The sequence below is a fragment of the Stegodyphus dumicola genome, chromosome 9 (assembly GCF_044657685.1).
Source record: "Stegodyphus dumicola isolate Sdum_Otavi_A_Nest chromosome 9, ASM4465768v1".
NCBI lineage: Eukaryota > Metazoa > Arthropoda > Arachnida > Araneae > Eresidae > Stegodyphus > Stegodyphus dumicola.
This window is the reverse complement of record NC_140776.1, coordinates 96335450-96354146: the sequence shown is the minus strand read 5'-3', so window position 1 is coordinate 96354146 and position 18697 is coordinate 96335450. Positions and strand designations below refer to the sequence as shown.

The 18697-nt window shown below is 30.4% G+C and overlaps 2 protein-coding genes across 7 annotated transcripts in view; one reads left to right on the top strand and one right to left on the bottom strand.

Annotated features, from left to right (window-relative positions):
* LOC118181347 (rho GTPase-activating protein 18-like) overlaps window positions 1-18697 on the bottom strand; it is a 488818-nt gene that overhangs the window by 286001 nt on the left and 184120 nt on the right. The gene's annotated exons all lie outside the window — the stretch shown is intronic.
* On the top strand, window positions 1745-9457 carry LOC118181412 (uncharacterized). Its single transcript, XM_085823797.1, has 3 exons — window positions 1745-1905; window positions 4580-4795; window positions 7400-9457. Exons 2-3 carry the CDS (start codon window positions 4623-4625, stop codon window positions 7545-7547), a joined length of 321 nt encoding a protein of 106 aa, XP_085679923.1. The 5' UTR covers window positions 1745-1905; window positions 4580-4622; the 3' UTR covers window positions 7548-9457.

The following is an 18697-nucleotide window of genomic DNA, read 5'->3' as shown; positions in this document are numbered from 1 at the left end:
TTTTCGCCATCCTCTAGACTGATGAACCATATATTTTTTGGAATTACAAATATGGTTGGGAAGATAAAAGTTCTCCATCTATGAGTATTATATTGCCTATAGAAACACTCTCAAATCTAAAAGAAATGTGTTACTACTGCTCGAAATAGAATAATTCTATTTTCAAGCGCCGTTGTGTTTCCTCTCGGCAGAACATAGTATAAATAATAAACTGAATCGTGAAAACAAATCACACATAAAGATAAAATGCACTTTTTAGCACAAAGGGGTAATTTGCCCAGAAGGGTATTATTTTCGTTTTGGTATTTTGCACCGTCGAATATAAAATTGCGTTTCACTTTTTGAATTGTTGCCATCAAATACTAGAGCCCTGCATTATAAATAAAGGAATTAAGCAATGAAAAATCTGCATGAATTTATGTATGTTTCGAGCAATGTGAAAAAACAACGGTATCCACGACATTCTGAATAACGTTGTCCTCTACTCGAATGTGGGCATCTGGAAGCCCGAATTTGGGATTTGTTTTATTATTATTTCATATTTTGTAAAACTTTAACGAATTTTTGATTAACAAACTCAACGATTTCAAAACCAGCAATGGGAACTCAGTACGAAGGGAAAAAAATGATTTCCAAAGCGCGAGACTGTGTATAGGAAATTCTAAAATATGCTCTTTTTAAATATTTCGTGATATTGCTGTTGAATTGCATTTTTTGGTTTAAGTGCGAAGAACATGATATTTAATAAATAAAGGTAACACACAAAACATTAAAAAAAACGCCCCTTTGGGCGTAATATAAAGCTTTCTAAAAGCTTTCAGATTTTTGTTTGCTTGAATAACTTTAGATGAAAAAATAGTACTTATTCGGTTATTTGATTGGGAAAATAAGCGATTTGAAAAGCAATAAATGCAGTTCTTCAACTTTGTTATGACTAATGACTATCATTGATGCGCTCATTAAAACAATTATATGTTTTTTTTTTTTTTTTTTTTTTTCTTTCTTCTAATAATTATTATAACAGCTGGAATAAATAAATTTTCTAGATATAATACTTGCACAGCTTGTAAAATTTTACAAAAATAATTTTTAAGCAAATCCGGAAGTATAAATCAATCAGATCAAAGTCCGCTTTAACCAGAAAATAACATTAACAATAAAAAAAGGCTAACATGCTTCTAATTCCTTAGCTTCCGTTTCTACTAAAAGGTAATACAAGAAAAGACACAAGTTAGTAATCAAATTCGCAAAAACTACTTCCTACAATAACAATTATCTTTTTTAATATGCACATGTATATAGTTAATACTATCAGAAATTTTTATTTGCAATAATATAAACGTGTCCCAATTAACATACTAAATGACAAAAATGGCGTCCCATTTAACATGTAGGAAACGGCAAATTAAAAAATGGACATGCCACACACATTGCCTATAAACAGAAAGCAAAAAGATTATTATTAATGTCGACAGCAAACACGTTTTAAAGACGGAAATTTGCTACTGTTGCTGATGCGATGCCAAATCTAGTAACCCTACTCAACGCAGCCGGCTCAGCGGCCAAAGTGAAAGTACTCATTACCGTAGGCAGAGCAGGAAGTAATACTTAACTGTAAACTAGGTGTTAACACTACGTTGTTCTGAAATCGAGACACAGATATTTCATTGGCCGCACCGGTAAAATATGAATCGGGGGAAAGGGGGAATAATAAAAAAATAAAAGAAAGAAAGGAAGAGGAGAAAGTGAAGACTACAAAACAAAACCAACACGTGCAAAAAAAAATTAAAAATTAAAAATCTTGGAAGGGTTCTGCAGAAAGCGAACTTATTTAAGTGTGAAAGAACAGAAGAATTGACCAGAAGATTTTCGGCTGTTTGTAGTGACCGTTCACCGGATATACAGGTAAGCTGAATACTACACGTAACTTACGTATTTTCGTGTATTTTTAAACTGCGGTGTATGGAGAGAGTATAAATCACGTTCATAGAATTAGAAAGTATTTTATCCTTACATTGCCGCTTATTTTAAAGAAAATTTTATGCAATTAGATGGTATTTCTTCTTCAGGTAGCAAAATATATAAATGCAGAATAATTTCGCACAGTTAAAGAAGAGGGATTCTTGATATATTTTCTCCACACGCACAAACGTTTTCTGTAAAACTAGGCTGAAGGTAATTTGAAATTTGGTCTAAATCCGAAGTTCATATTGGCATGCTTCCCTTCAAGAAAAATGCTCAAATATTTTTTTTTTAATTTAAAATGTTATATTTTAAATCAAAATTGCGAATTTACTAAAGTCTCTTTTCCGCAAATGAAAACTAGCTAGACCAAAATTTGTTACTGAAAAACAATCTTGATCACCTTATTGTACCATATTAAATATAAAATAAGATTAAGTAATTTGCGGTCAGTTTTACAAATTTCACAGGAAATTATTAGATTTGGAGAAATATTTATACTTTCAAAGGTCAAGATTTACTGAGATCGCAGGCTAAAGATTCTCTATGATATCTTTCGAAGCCGTTTTAGTTTAGTAATGCCAATGGAAAAAGCTATGCTTATTTTCAGAAACAAACAAACAAACAAAAAAAAACAAAAAAAATCTTGAACCATTAAGATTTTATATTGTGCCCAAAGAGGCATTTTTTAAACGTTTTCCGTGTTACCTTTATTCATTAAATATCATGTTCTTCGCACTTATACCATAAAATTCAGTTCAACAGTAACATCGCGAAATAATTCTAAAATGAGCATATCCTTAGAATTTTAATTACACAGTCTCGCGTTGGACATAATTTTTTTTTTTTACAGTGTTGCCATTGCTCGCTTTGAAATCGTTGAGTTTGTGAATCAAAAATTCGTTAAAGCGTTACAAAATATGAAATCGATAATAAAACAAATTCCAAATTAGGGCTTCCAGATGCCCATATATGGCGGAGGATTACGTTATTCAAAATTTGATGGCTCTAGGTACCATTGTTTTATCACAATGCGAGAAACATGTATACATTTATGCAGATTCTTCATTATTTAATTTCTTTTAATATAGCACAGGGCTCTAATATTTGGTGGCAACAATTTGAAAAGTGAAACGGACATTAAAAGTTTCGACGCAAAATGCCAAAACGAAATTAATAGCTCTTCTGGACTAACAACGTAATGCACTATTTACATGCCGAACACCACCAATCCAAAAACACGAATCTTTATCTTTACTTGCTCTTTTGATTTACGTAAGTTTTTGAAAAAATTTTTTTTTCTAAAATGATAGAATTATATGCATTAAGGCAGATGAAGGAATTTTGTATAATCCATGAACACTTACTTTTAAAACCAGGTAGGTGTCAAATATTAAAGCGCATTTTTCACAAGTAATAATTTTGAAGTTTCGTGGTTTTGGCGTGGAGTTCATATTCTCCAAACGCAAATAATAATTTTAATAATAAAATACAAAGTAGTATTTTTTAAATAAGGTAAAAAAGCAGTCTTAGATTAAGGAAGATATTGAATAAAGCTTTATTCAAATTTCACACCAACTCAAAATCTACGATAATCTAAGGTTGCGTTTTTGCTAACTTTAAATTTTGCATCAGTGTATTTGCGTGTCATTCCAGCTTACATTAATTTTTTTTTTTTTTTTATTTTATTTTTTTTTTTTTTTTTAATTTGGTGTTCAGCAGCATGCCTTTAATGAAAACTCAGGATACGCCTCTGTCCAAACTGATATTTAAGCCTAGAATAAATCTAAAACGAAATGACACCTTCGTTCGTTAAAATTCGAAATAAATATGCTGCTTTTGTTATCACCAGAGGTCTCAATTCTCACTTTTTGTCCGTATCACTTTTCAAATAAAACGATGTTGGATGTTGCCACAAAATGTTATCGCCATGTATATATTTTTTTTAAGGCAACACAAATAAAAGTATGTAGCCACCGAATGTTATCGCTACGTATTCTTAAAAAAAAAAAAAAAAAAAAAAAAAACTAATGTGGATATAAAAAAAGTATATTAACATTTAACTCTATCTGCAATTCTAAAGAAATGCTCCTTTTGAAAATTTTGTAACATTTCTGTTTAATTTTATATGGCTAAATGATGCATTTGTAATGCATAATGTTACATTTATTAAGTGATTTTTAGTAATAAAGTTAAAAAGACAAAAAAAGTTGTATAAATCATTTCGTTAAGAAAACTGAACATTGCTATGATAGACTGAGAAGAGACAAAAAATAGGAAGGTGTACCGCAATACTTAATATTCTATCGGTTATCACAAACATATGCTGCTTTTAAAAATGTTATGATTTTTCTGCCGAATTTTATGTGTATAAGTACGTAAAAAGTCATGTTTAATAATAAAATTAAAGAATTTAAAAAGAAACTGTGTTAGCAAGAATGAGTTCAAGAGCAGATCGGAAAGCTGCGAGCTTAGATAAAGCATAAGAAACCGTAAGAAAACTCTCTGATGCAATGTTAAAATCTGAATCCTTTCAGATTTTCTTTTTATATTATGTTATCTTCCTTACTAATATTTGGGATTTTTATTGCTTTTTTTTTTTTTTTTTTTTTCCTAGTTAAACCCTAACAAAGGGAAAATACGAACAAAACTAAAGCACCATGAAAATAGCAGGACTAATTGGCGTTCTGACCCTGGCCATATTTTTGTCCTGCTGTTTGCATCAAGCAGAAGGAACTTTCAAGTTACTTAAATTGGTGAAAGCTGGTCTTCTCCTAAAAGCCCTCAGCCCGAAAAAAATTCTACTTCCTGTGCCAATTCCTATTCCCATCGGGTAAGTATCTGAACATAAATACTTGAAAGATACTTCTAAGTTATTACGTAATTGTTTTTACCAATTAATAAACATGCTTCTTCGTACTTAACGGATATGTAACTATACAATTAAATTAACGTTGAATTAATTACACGGGTACTTATTCTAATCTTAGTAAATGATAAATTTAAATATTAAATAATTATGCTATGTATTATTTCACAGAAGTTACTTTAATTGTATAAATAATTATGCGTTTTATAATTCAACTGTATTATTTGAGCCTTCTTTTCCCTATGCAAAATACCCATTCCAGTTAATAGTTAGAGATTTACATACTTGCTCCTATTTTGTGATAGATAAATTTATAAATACCGCATACTTACACTAGGTATTATTTCGCAGAAGGGAGTCTAATACATAATAAATTTTTTCATGTTACATTGTTCAAAATATGTTTATTGTCATTTCATTCCTCTCTAAAAGATATTCATCAGTCGGGTGTCAATTTATTTCAATAGTGGCGCCATCTATTCGAGATGATGAAACTACTCTGCAAAATATGTCACAGTGGTGCCCTCTTTTGTTGAAACAGCGAGTATCAGATGAAAATGATCTATTAAGTATCCTACTATCACTGATAACAGCAGTTTCTCATACCCGCCCCAAACTTAAAATTAATTAACATATTTTTAATATAATATTAATAAATGAATTTGAAGCCTGAAATAAAAAAGAAGTGTACTTTAAACACGAAAAAAAATTTTTTGAAATGCACTACTCGCTTAATTAAAATGCACGGAAAATCATAATTTTTTAATTTTTTATCTTTAAACATTCCAAAATCAATAAAAGTATAAATTATTGATTAACTTTGATACCTAAAGATGAGAAATTTTACAATTAATTATTTATTTTTACAAATTGTGCAGATTTTATTAGTAGTTTACTAAAACTTTTTAAGATTTAAAATAATTACTTGTTTAAGATGAACTCCGCCAGATACGAGGACAATTTGCTATAAATTTATTTTTTGCGCATTTTAAGCAAATGATATTTCTAAAAAATTCAAAGGAAGGGAATTAGGAATCATTTTATCATTCAAGGCAATCATAAATAAAGAATATAGTAACGAAGCCTGACTTCTTCATTTGGTAAGTAGGTTCAACATTCATAATAAGAATAAAGTTTCTGAAAATTACCCTTCTTAAACTGGTATTGTTTGTTCCAATGCAAATAATGCAACTTTTTGAAAGCAACTAAAAATGGAAATAATTTGAAGAGAAATCTTGCGAATTATATATTTAATAAATCTCTTCTGTAAATGCTAAATAAACATCACGTAAAATTCCATACCCGTTCTACCTATTATTATAAAATTAGGAACCAGTGAATGAGTGTGTAAGTTCCTCGCACTGTAAAATTAAATGGTGTTATCTAGAGTTGCCGAATTTTTCGCACTAGTCTTGCACGCGAGCAAGTCCAACTCAAAACCCTAATTTTAAGAATTATGTTTCTTTAGTTTCTGTTTTGTGTGAATTAAAAAAAAATTTAATATTTTTCTACTGCTACAGATGCAGACTTTCAAATTTTATGTTATTTTCATACATATCTCACAATTCCAAATCTTATATAAAAAACAACAACAAGAGTTTCTTTCCCCTTTCAAACGAAATGCTTTCCAACTCTGCATTTAAAAATCGGATTTTTAAGAATTTTAGAAAAAGAAAACAGGTTATAAAATTTTTAAAAATTTCGAAAATTATTTTCAAATTATTCAGTTATAAAACGCTAAGCATTACAGAATGTATATTATACATACATAAAGTTGATCTCTTATAAATTTTGTTTCATCTCCGTATTTTAAAATTTTGCTGATTTTATTTTCTCAAAGGCACTTGAAATTTCCTATGGCATAATGACATTTTGATCAAAAGATTAATATTTCATTTCCCTCTTTTACCATCTTTTAACGTCTTCATTGTCGTCCCGTTATCATCATTATCCATATTTTCGTCTTTTCGCATCATCTTAAATCTAAATCGTCATAGAAACCTAACTCATGGCAACAGGAACACAGGAGCTCTTGCTCGGTTCCTCTGTTACATGATTTGAATCTTGATTCACAGTTGTCATTCCTTTGGCTAAGCGTAACTATGTAATATCGAAGAAATTCTTAAAGTATTTTTTCTGTCTGTTTTGTGTAGTCCGTTTTATATTCGTATCACACTTCTGACCGAATTCTATGCAGATTTCATGTTTGCTTGAAACAATAGAATAAATAAATCTACAAACAACAAATCTACACTTAAATTATCAGAAAGATTTTATTTACACACACACACACACACAAAAAAAAAACAAAAAAAAAAAAAAAAAAACGCAACGGTTGTTACTTTCTTTAGAATTCTAACTCTTTCATTCTGGTAATGCCTTGCAAAAAGGAAATATTCTGTTTAAGCTGGAAACATATCTTTTCGTTTACAGAAAAGCGTCTATGAAAGTTATCAAATGTAAGATATGCTTATTAAGCTCGCCTCGAATATTCTGGATTCTATACTTACAAACCTAAGAAAAATGAACTAATAAAGATCAAAATACTAAAATTAATTTGCTTTCCAGGATCAGCCAGCATAATCAGTATCATTACCAGAGTCATGGGCATCACGGTTATGACTACTATCAACCACATTACGGATACGATTACGGTGGCTACGGTCACGGAGGAGGTTACGGATACCACAGCGGCGGCTATCACGTTGGATGGTAAAGTACACAAAACTGCAAGTACCAAGTGCCAATTATCGCACAAAAACTGTGTATAGTTCATGTCAGTATCGTTTTTGTTTTATTTACTTTTTTGTACATTTCAAGTACAAGTGTTGTATATTGCAACTTAAACGACAACTCAGTACATTATATAAAAGATGAAAGTACAACTTAATGAAGACATTTTTAAACTTTTTAAAAGAAGAGAAATTGTTTGCTTTCATATTACGTACTCAATTTTCTTTTTAAATGTTGTACTAAGGATTGCTTCACCTTGAGTACAACGAAACGTTGCTGTTTCAGTGATGCAAGTGTATTTATTGCAAATTATTTCGACACACGCGTCAACTAGAACAATAATTGTGTTCCACGTTCATCACAAGTATTATTTTATCTTAGGAAGAATTATTTACCCTTATTTAGGTAAAGTAATCATTAATTTTTATTGTGATACGTTTTTGCTTACAAATAGTGCGCATTTTTAAATTACAAAATAGGAATTTTAAAATTATTTAGAATTCCTATATATCTGACGCAACTGTTTGCTATGTATCGAAAAAGTTTTTATTTCACTTTTAGACTTCCGTTTGTACAATAGCAATTGTTATAAACAATTTCTTCCTTAATTTAATTGTAAATATACGTTCTAGTATGTTCCACTGTAGTGGAATGTAACGTGAAATGAATGTTGTGTTTGAATTTTAACTCTCAACGAAAGGTCAGTTAGAATTGAAATGGCAAGATAAGGAAAATACACACAAAAACAATATGATAAGTAAAAAAGGTGAATTATTAAAATTAAATCACAAATATTTAGAAAAGAAAGGGAAGAATATTTAGAAAGAAGAGGGCTTTACCTTCTCATTATAATGGAAAGAAGAAATAATTCACGTAATAAATAGTTAAACCATGAAATGATTTAAAAACTGAAGTATGTATTTTAAGAATTTATTTTATGTTTATTGCACTGTTTAATAATTTTAAAGGAATTTTCCTTGCTTTGCAGTATCGCTTATAACTGATAGATCGCTGGGAAATAAAATTAAATTTTAGAGATAATTTTACTACACACCTTAAAAAATAAATTGAGGAATGCCAAGACAGTGTGTTAAATTAAGGCTATGAAAAACATACTAAACAAGGAAAAAAATACACAAATATACAAATTTAATTTATAATCGGAATATCTCGTTATTTAATTTCAGTATAGTCGTGATAAAATTCCTCACTAATTTTAGTTTTGACACTTTTATTGTTCTTACGATAGTTTTAGTTACATCTGACATTTTTAAAAAGAGTGTAATTAAAACTGTTTGAAATAAAAGTATTAAAGCTAAACTTACATTTCTAGATATGTAAATAGTCTGTGATATATAAAAATAATTTGAAATCTGTTTTGTTATTCTCTAATTATATATACGTTAGAAACATAGATTAAAAATTTCTTTGAATATTAATTTGTTTGTTTCAGAATACCAGCAGCATATTTATATATATATATACTGCATTAAAAATAAGCGTCATTCAAATTTTTATATTATTATTATTTTCAAGTATATACTTTCTTACTACAGAAAAATTTGGTTTGAAATATTATAGTATTTTTCTGTGGGTGATTTTATGTATTCAGAAATTTAAGGTAATAAAAGCGCGAACGTTAAGGTAATTAAAGTTCAGAAAGCAAAATACAAATGCAACTGTATTTTTAAAATGTACATTGAAATATTTAGTGTTATTTATAACAGATAGATGGCAGCACTACACAAAATTACCTTACTATTTTGCGTTTTATGTTCAATATTGTGAATATTTTAAAAACATGCTGGAACTTTCTGTGCTCCTATATATGCATATTTGTCGTATATATGTAAAAATAGTAAATATTTTAAATAAACTTTTATTATTTGTTTCCTTTCTTTGTCTAATTTTTTACGCTCATCAACAATTTAAATGCAAAAAACTACAAATTGTATTTGAGTCTCTGCTATCACATTTCATTTTCATAATACAAGAGGTTTACAGTTTCAAGAAATATATATTTGTGAATTTTAATCCAGAAGTCATTAGAGGACAAAATGCGTCGAACAATTTTCTCTAAAAGAAAATTATGTGCGCCTCAACTTGATACGTCAGCGAGAAAACATTCTTCCGTCATCAACTCATTTCGATAGGGGTTATACTTTTTCCTAAGATTAAAAAAAAATGTCGCTGTCAGGTTAGTTATTTCAATAAGAAAGGGATGAAACAGAATCGTACGCGCTGAAAAGTTTTTTATTGACAATACTTAATTTTGAAACCAAGTACTTTGATGTAACAGATAAGACTAGGTTGCGTTACTTGAATATGGCAAACAACACGATGGCTGCATGCATAACAGGAAGAATACCTTCATGGAGAACTTTCTAAGAGAAACTGGCTCATATTCATGTTCCATATGGGAAAATCTGCAAATAACACCCATACATACAATCCATTCGCCCACACGAGAGATTCTCAACCGTATTCTTGCACTGACCCTATTTAATTTTTTTTTTTTTTTTTTTTTGTTTGTTTGTTTGTTTCCCACTTAAAATTTTTCCATAATATATAGTATGCAACATAATCATAATACAAATAATTGCACATAAATGGCAAAGAAAACATTTAGATTAAGAATATGAACAAAAGTTTTCGAAAACGGTTTATTAGATTAATGTTATTTTAAATGTTACAAACATAAAAATGTTGTAAGAAATAAAAAATCAATTTTAATTAATGTGATGGCTTTTTAATACCTGGCATAAAACTGCTTAACTTACTTCCTAAATCCTCTCGTTCAACAATATTCAATAGGTTTCTTGTTTGCCGTAGAAAATTATTGACTTGACTAAAACTTATTTCTAATGTAGGTAAAGCGTCAGTTAAGTTGGTTCGGTATTATTTTGAGATATTTCTTTCGGATGACTTTTAAAATCCAAAACTTAGCGTATATATATTTCTTCGAATAAATCACTACTTTATACGATCTAGCTTTAAGCTAAATAATAAACAAATACTAATTTTTAGTCCAAATAGACCTTGTCCCTGAGGGACTACTGTTTTCGTTTTGGCATTCTGCGTTGAAATCTTTAAAAGGATCTATCACTTTTGAAACTGTTGCCACCAAATATTAGAGCCCTGTCTTATATTTGAAGAAATTAAATAATGAAGAATCTGCATAAATGTGTGTATGTTTCTCGCATTGTGATGAAACAACGGTACCTAGAGCCATCCAGTTTTGAATGACGTGTTCTTAGAGCGAATATGGGCATTTTCACGAATTTTTGTTTAACAAACTCAACGATTTAAAAGCGAACAATAGCAACACTCTACCGGGGGGGGGGAACCTTTTTATCTCCAGCGCGCGGAACTGTGTATCGGAAATTCTGAAGATATGCTTATTTTAAAATTATTTTGCTACATTGCTATTCAACTGAAATTTATGGTTAAGTGCGAAGAACATGATATTTAATAAATAAAAGTAACACACAAAACGTTAAAAAAATACCACCCCTTTGGACGTAATTTAAAATCTGAAAAACCTTTCAGATTTCGTTTTTTCTCATATTAATAATTTTTTGTAATCAGTGGGATCTTGATGCCGATCAATTACTGGTGTATATTCTGCTTATCTACCCCAAACCGACCCCTTGATTCTCCTTGACCCCCTTTAAAATTTTATCGAATCCCGTTAAACCCCTGGCGTAGATTCTAACACGTGTTTCCAACTACCAGTATTCAACGATCAGCCTCTTGGCCACTAAACAGAAAAGAACAAACATATCTTATTTAACAGTAGCCAAAGGAAGATTTTGAGGAGCATCTATCTGCAGAAAATTGTTTGGCGGGTGTTGTGCTGTAATGGAAAAATTTCCAAACTTCTTAGCATTTGTTTTTAGACAGAACTCGGTTAATCCTGAGTTGATCATAACATAAAAATTCGTACGAAATTTTTGCACTTTTAGAATTTGCTAATATAATCAAACCCCCGCTATAACGAACCTTGCTTATAGCATATCCCCAGGTATAATGAAGGAACTAGTCACATCTTATACATTTAATGCTATTTTGAAATAGCATTAAATGTATATAGCTAGCTATAGCAGTATAATTGTACTGCTATAGCGAGCTTCCAAAGATTTGAATATCGGATATAACGAATTAGATGGATATTATGGATTGGAACATTTTTGTAATTTTCGTATTTTTCTAGAATTTCTGCAAGTTTTAACAAAAAAATTACTAATGAAAATCATCTACTTTTAGGATATTAGGATTCACTTTCCGTCTGTAAAGGAAAGCATATTGACATTGTTTTTCTTTTACGTTCAACTCTACTTTTCTCTGTGCTTTAAACATAGACTATAAGAAACATAAGTGACACCCAATCTAGTATAACAAGGGCACAATAATCAAATCTTAGGACACCTTATTTCGTCCTCTGTACGCAGTATATGTAACCATTAAACCAAAGAACGTAAGTTGGTTTTTAATTCCATTCAAATTCTTTGATCGAGTTATCAAACAGAGCTCTACTCAAGGCTGATACTATGAAGGGAATTTTGAAATTTTCGTTATTCCGGGAATGAAGTAGTGAATCATATGAGTTTGGATTATACAGTTTATTCGTCTACTAAAGAATGAAAAATATGTATCTACCTCTTTTGGGGTGAGGAGGGTATAAATGCTTTGCATATGAAGGGAATTTTGAAATTTTCGTTATTCCGGGAATGAAGTAGTGAATCATATGAGTTTGGATTATACAGTTTATTCGTCTACTAAAGAATGAAAAATATGTATCTACCTCTTTTGGGGTGAGGAGGGTATAAATGCTTTGCAAGAAACCAAACGTCCGGTCCTTGAGCTTTTGTCATAATGAAGTTCTGTTGTATATAAAAAGAAGCTGGAACAGGATACTTTTATATATCAACCGGCCAAACTCATTACTTCTGTTATTCAGAACTGGAAATTGATGCAGAATTTCGATACAAAACTACTGTTATATTATTAAATCATAGCTTCTTTTTCATATAGGATTTCTCTACCAATACCAAGCAATACCAATCTGAATATTTTTCCCAGTTATAAATGCTGGAAATATTTTAACATAAGATGATTTCAAAGGAAACAAAATATTAACTTTTTAATATTTCAGCAGTGGGAAACACACTTTTCATAATTTATCAAATTTTAATACTTATTTTTAGTAACTTTAAAATAAACTTGCCTTAGATTTAAAAAAAAAATGTCTTCTTGGAAAGATCATGTGTAAAATTTTCAAACAGAATGTTAAGTAAAATATGAAGCGTCAACAAAGTACTTACAAAAGGAGTACTTACAGGAGGTCGAATGCTCTCGCATCAGGCTCCTATAAAGTACTCCGCAAAAATACATCATTGCATTTTTCAGCAAATACGCGAGCTGTTAGTTTACTGAAAATTCATAAAATTCAGTCACAGTATGTTTTAGAAGGCTTTCGTGAAAAGTGACTATTAATTAATTTTCTTAATTATCAACACTAGATACATATATCAATAGTTAAGGAACTGATATTTCTATTTATACAGCTTCTCTAAGTAAGATACATAATTTCTTAAGAACAGTTTCGTAGAATAAATTGAAAATAAAATATTTAGCAGTTTTGAAGTAAAGGTTTAATTAATTAAATAAATAAAAGATTAAAATGTGTACGTATGGTATTCGTTAAGCTAAGAAAGCGAAGTTAAATATTGCTCATTATAACTTAATAAGATAAATGACAAATAAAATTAATTAAATAAATAAAAGATTAAAATGAGTACGTATGGTATTCGTTGAGCTAAGAAAGCAAAGTTAAATATTGGTTTATAACTTAATAAGATAAATGGAAAGCATTCCAAATCTTTATCATAATGGATTCATTTCTATTATAAAAGAGAAGAATTCTGATAAGTGACACACAAAAGATTATACTTGTATTGAAATACATAAAGTATCAGAAGCATCATTATTAACAGCAATGTTTATAAAAATGATTAACATCAGGTGCATTTTGAAGCATAAAAATTAGACGTATTTTAAATGATTTCGTTAGATATTATTAAATAATGGTAGACAAAACAAATAGGTACACAACAATGAACTGAATACATTATAAATTGTTTTTAAGATATATCAATTAGGCAGATTATAAAAAATCCAAAGAGTTAAATCATTAAGAATTGTGTTTATAAATTGTTGTTTGTCAAGCATATTCGATTTGAAAAATTGAGATATTAACATGCCATGTCGAATGCAAACATCATAGAAATGGAGTACTTCTGTTTCGCGTGAAAGATAACATTTTCCGCCTCTGCAATGGCAGTATTTCCTAATTGGCCTAAAGGAGACATGGTACGGAATGTAATAAAATTTGCAAAGACTTCATTGAAGAAGTTCCTAACGTCCATTAAAATAAAATTTATTAAGCATTTTTTACTTTTAAATCGCTCATTTAGTTAGTCAACATGTAGTTTTGCAGCTGATAAATTCCCTAGAAGCTTATTGGTACGAAAAGTGAAATATGGAAAGAGCAAGCTGCAGTAGTGAACGAAGTAAAAAAATGAATTTCCCTTGCGATTAACTAGATTTAAGTTATCTGAAACGTAAGGCAGAGGAGTTTCAATACAAAAAACATTTAGACCGCAAAGATCATTAAACCACTTCTTAATGTCCTCATACTCGTGAGAAGGCAGGGCAACTTTCCTTCCTCTTAATTAAGAGAAGACGTGTCATAGTTCAGCTGCCGTGTCTACACGATTCTAACTTCCTATTTGAAGATGCTACATTCTTTTCTTAAATTATAATGTAAAGCCTCGGTTCAACCCGGATTTGAAACGCACGATGTAAGTACTGGGAAGCATTTCAAACAATGGACATCAGAATCATATTGTTCTTAGCTCCCTGGTTGATTTCGAAGAATCACATCCATCACGCGTTTCCTTTCATCAAAATGTATAATGACTAAAGCGTATAATGTGTTTGTACCGTCACTATTTTGTAACACACTAGCAAATACACGACATCTCTACATTAGAGCCACTTTTCAACTAATTTACAAAATTTTCCAAACGATAATCTACAGTATTTATTACAAGGACATTTCATCTTGCTTCTCCTAAAATATCATTTGCACAGAGAGAGAAATTTTTAGGCTGTTAATTGTTTGCTTTGATCCAGTGAATATCTACCGTTATGAATTCGAAATTAGCAAAGAAATAACAGTAAAGTCTTGTTGCAAAACAGAAAATTCAGCAATGGAGACATTGGAAGTAATATGTATAACATACTGGAATCAAATACACACTCAGCTCAATTTTTTCATAAAGGACGCATGGATGTTAATAATGACTCAGAAGTGATCGCTCTTCGAAGTCCGAAACAAGTGAGACCACTGAAAAATTTCGACTATTGTTGCTGACTATCTCTTCGAATAACAGCTGATGAGTTTAACATCAGCATAGCTACTAATAAAATCATCAGATAACATCTTGAAAAGAGGAAAATTTGCCCTTCTTTTGTCCCTAAAGAATAAAAGAAGAACGGATTTCCGAATATTATTATTTCATCCACATGACAAATGTTAATCCTGCTTTTTTAGCCAAATTTCGATTGGACACGAAACTTGGAGCTTTGCTTGTGAAAGCAATCATGTGCAGGGTTTGGAGAAAGTTCACAATGGCCACAGAAACTTCACTTCAAAAATCAGAAACAACAAATATGCAAATATCAATATTTGGGGACAGTTCTGATGGAAAGAGATAATTCACCAGGAATTTAATTTTATAGAACCGATGGTGAATTTTATAGTTTTAAGATATAATCAACAGACATACAAAGAGAATCTAGTACGCTAGATTTGAAAACGTTGAATCGAATATTCAGTTTTTGTTGCATGACAATGCACCGTCACACATATCCATTTTATTCAAACAGTTTCCAACAACGAAAAATATCATAACTGTCAGTCATTCTTTCTTCACCACATATGGACCCTTCAGATTAATATCTCTTTCCTAAGACGAACGCCTTATTTCCAAATTCATTATTTTGACACCATTGAAAAAATTCATGAAAACGTAACGACAGACTAAAACAGCATTGCAAAAAATGAATTCTTTGATACAGCCAGGTAAGCTATATCAACGTGCCAAGCGTTTTATGGGCTTTCACAAGGTTTGTACAAGGTTTCACAAGGTTGTTATTTAGCAAAAACACTTTTTTATTAAAGTTATTGAAACAAAAGCAGCAGTATTACATTACGTGAATTCAAAATCATGTAGGGTCACCTTCCGATTAACTGAATAATACCGCGGACGACATCATCTCCGGTTAACTTAAAATCGCGATTAATCTGATGGAAAAAAGCGCAAAAGAAATATAATCCATTATATAAATAACAGCAAAATATCGTTAGCATAATATACAGTTATACAATTTACCTATATTTTCAAGCAGTTCATTCTAATACTAAATTCATTTCGTTAAATAAATTAAATCGGTATTCAAAACAAAAATAATCCACTTCACGAAGGATAAAGGACAGGGTCTATTTACTACATGTTGGTAGGTTCTGCTCCCCATCCGTCAATATCTAATGAGAGGATAAAGCCTCGCATTCTTGAACGCTAAGAAGTGAGAATATCGACTCCTTCAATTTTCGATTTTTTACGAATTATCCTTTTTTTTCCGAAGATTTTCCGAACGCACTGTGTATAAATATGCAAATGTACATTTTCTCGATTTTAAGCAACCAAATATACACCCTGTCGACAAATGTTCTGACTCAGCCTTATTTTAGAAATATTATCTTACCAGATTCTCAAGCAATAAAATTTCATGAGAATATTAATAGCATATTTTAAGACTTGAAAAGCTATAAAATTACTGTTGTACATATTATCTCGGCATATGTAATAAAATTATAAATTAAAGACGCTAATAAATAAAAAAAACAATATCATTGAACGGTATTTAAGGAGAAAAAAATGAATCTCCAATTATTATAATTATTAACCCCCGTCAATCCATATTAAACATTATATCAAAAATCGCAAACTTTGAGATTAAATATTTTGGTTAATTTTTGTCGTACAGTAACCAAACTTTGTGCTTTATTTGTACGAAGAGTACAATGTTAGCGAAGGAGACAGAGGAGCGTATGAAAAATTCTATTTCGTAATTTTTATATAATTGATATCTTTAAATTTAAAAGTGCCAAAATATGAATTTATTATTGCGTCATTTAAAATATTTTTGTAACTGGAAATCTATGTCTATGATAGGGTTAAGAAAATGAAGATTTGTTAAAGATTTTTGTGGGACACTGGATATGCAATGAGAAAACAGAACACTTTCGCGACTGTGCTCGTCTTAAAGCCATAGCATTGAAATACCCAGAGTTTTCAAAAGTGTTTACCAGTCGGTGGAAGATTTTAAAGATGCGACAACGTTTAAGGCGACTTCAAATAATGAAAATTTCATTATTTGCCTTTTTCTTCAACAGCGCGAACTCTGGGATATTGCCTTTTCTAGAAATTTATCACAAGTGATCTATTCTTTACAATTGCCTCTAAGCTTTTTATTTTCAGTATATTAAGATAGTTTCCAAGACAATATACTCAACTGAGTTTGAACCTACTTCTTACCTGAATGCCAAAGATCTGTCATTGGCATCATGAGACCAGCTACTGGATATTTCAAATTTTGATGAACATAATATCTGATTCACAATAGGTTCGATACTCCTTCAAATTTGATCACTTGTCATTCATTTATATTTCACTAATGATACACACTCCGGAATACTTTTATTTCAAAGGTTCCGAAGATTTCTACATCTGTAGAAACCTTAAATTTTTTTTCAGACAGCAAACGCTCCGGACCTTCTGATTGCTAGCTAGACGTGTGCTTTCCAATTACACAACGAAGACAACTGGGTAGGAGGATGGAAATACCTTACATTCTCCCCCACTTAAATGACCACTGGGAAGGTGAGAATCCAATCCTTAAGTCCCGGTGATGAAGAATTATCGTCTACCACATCTTAGTTCTGGCACTACCGCAGAGTCCTTACATTTTTTCGGGGACAGCAAAATGGAAAGTCGGGAACAGATTTTTATCCGTTGCAGTGTCTAGCAAGTACTGCATTCTGTAAATCCAAGGCCCTTACTAATTTATGAGAAAAAGCACTAATCACCTAAGTTAATAAAATTGTTTTTCCAAAATACTAAACGTATGTAACTAATTATTGTTTTGGGGATCTGTAGTGTAATAATTCGTTGCTCAATGAGACTAATTTGACTAAGACTCATTTGCTTAAAACTAAATTTAATTTTTGATTCTTAATAATTAAGCTTAATAAACATAAGCTTAAAAGCTTAGTTTATGATAAATAGCGTTGTTTAAAAAACTAGCCAGAATAATTAGAGAAAAAATAAATTTTTCGTACCACGTTTTACAGCTAAAGACCAATAAAAAATAGTGACATAGGCTTAGGTGTAGAATAATAAATTTGGGAATATTCATTATAAATGTTGATAACTTTATTGTTTTGATTATTGAAAGGTGTTTTCCTTTAACTCATTTTCTTTCCGTAAGGTAATGTAAAGAGACACATAACTGGTGCGTATTCGAGAGGTCTAGGTTCGAGTCTCGGCGAGGACACTGCTTATTTTTCATTAGTCCTCCTTCAAAAACACCTAATGGCTGTACAAGCTTAACTATATTAAGTACACTGAACACTTCTAGGATAACACCTTTCAGCCGTTGTACAGATGGCATTACTTACAACTTCGTTATGGTAGATAACTTTTCATAGCTTTTAAAATGTAACAGCTTTTATAACTGATACATCATCTGAAGACATCTTCCGTATTTTACTATAATACCTTGATTTTGTTTCACTGTGAAATACTGCATTTACTTCGAATTCAAGCGGTTCCTCGAATTTAAGCAATAATATTTTAAAATTAATAAACGATTTTAATATTATGTAACCGTAATACTACCAATGGTCGTAATACTATTCGCATGTGCAGCGTATAATGCAAAGACCCGACTCACAGGGAATGGGAGAATGCTAGAAATAAGATGTTAAATGTTAGGTTATGTTAA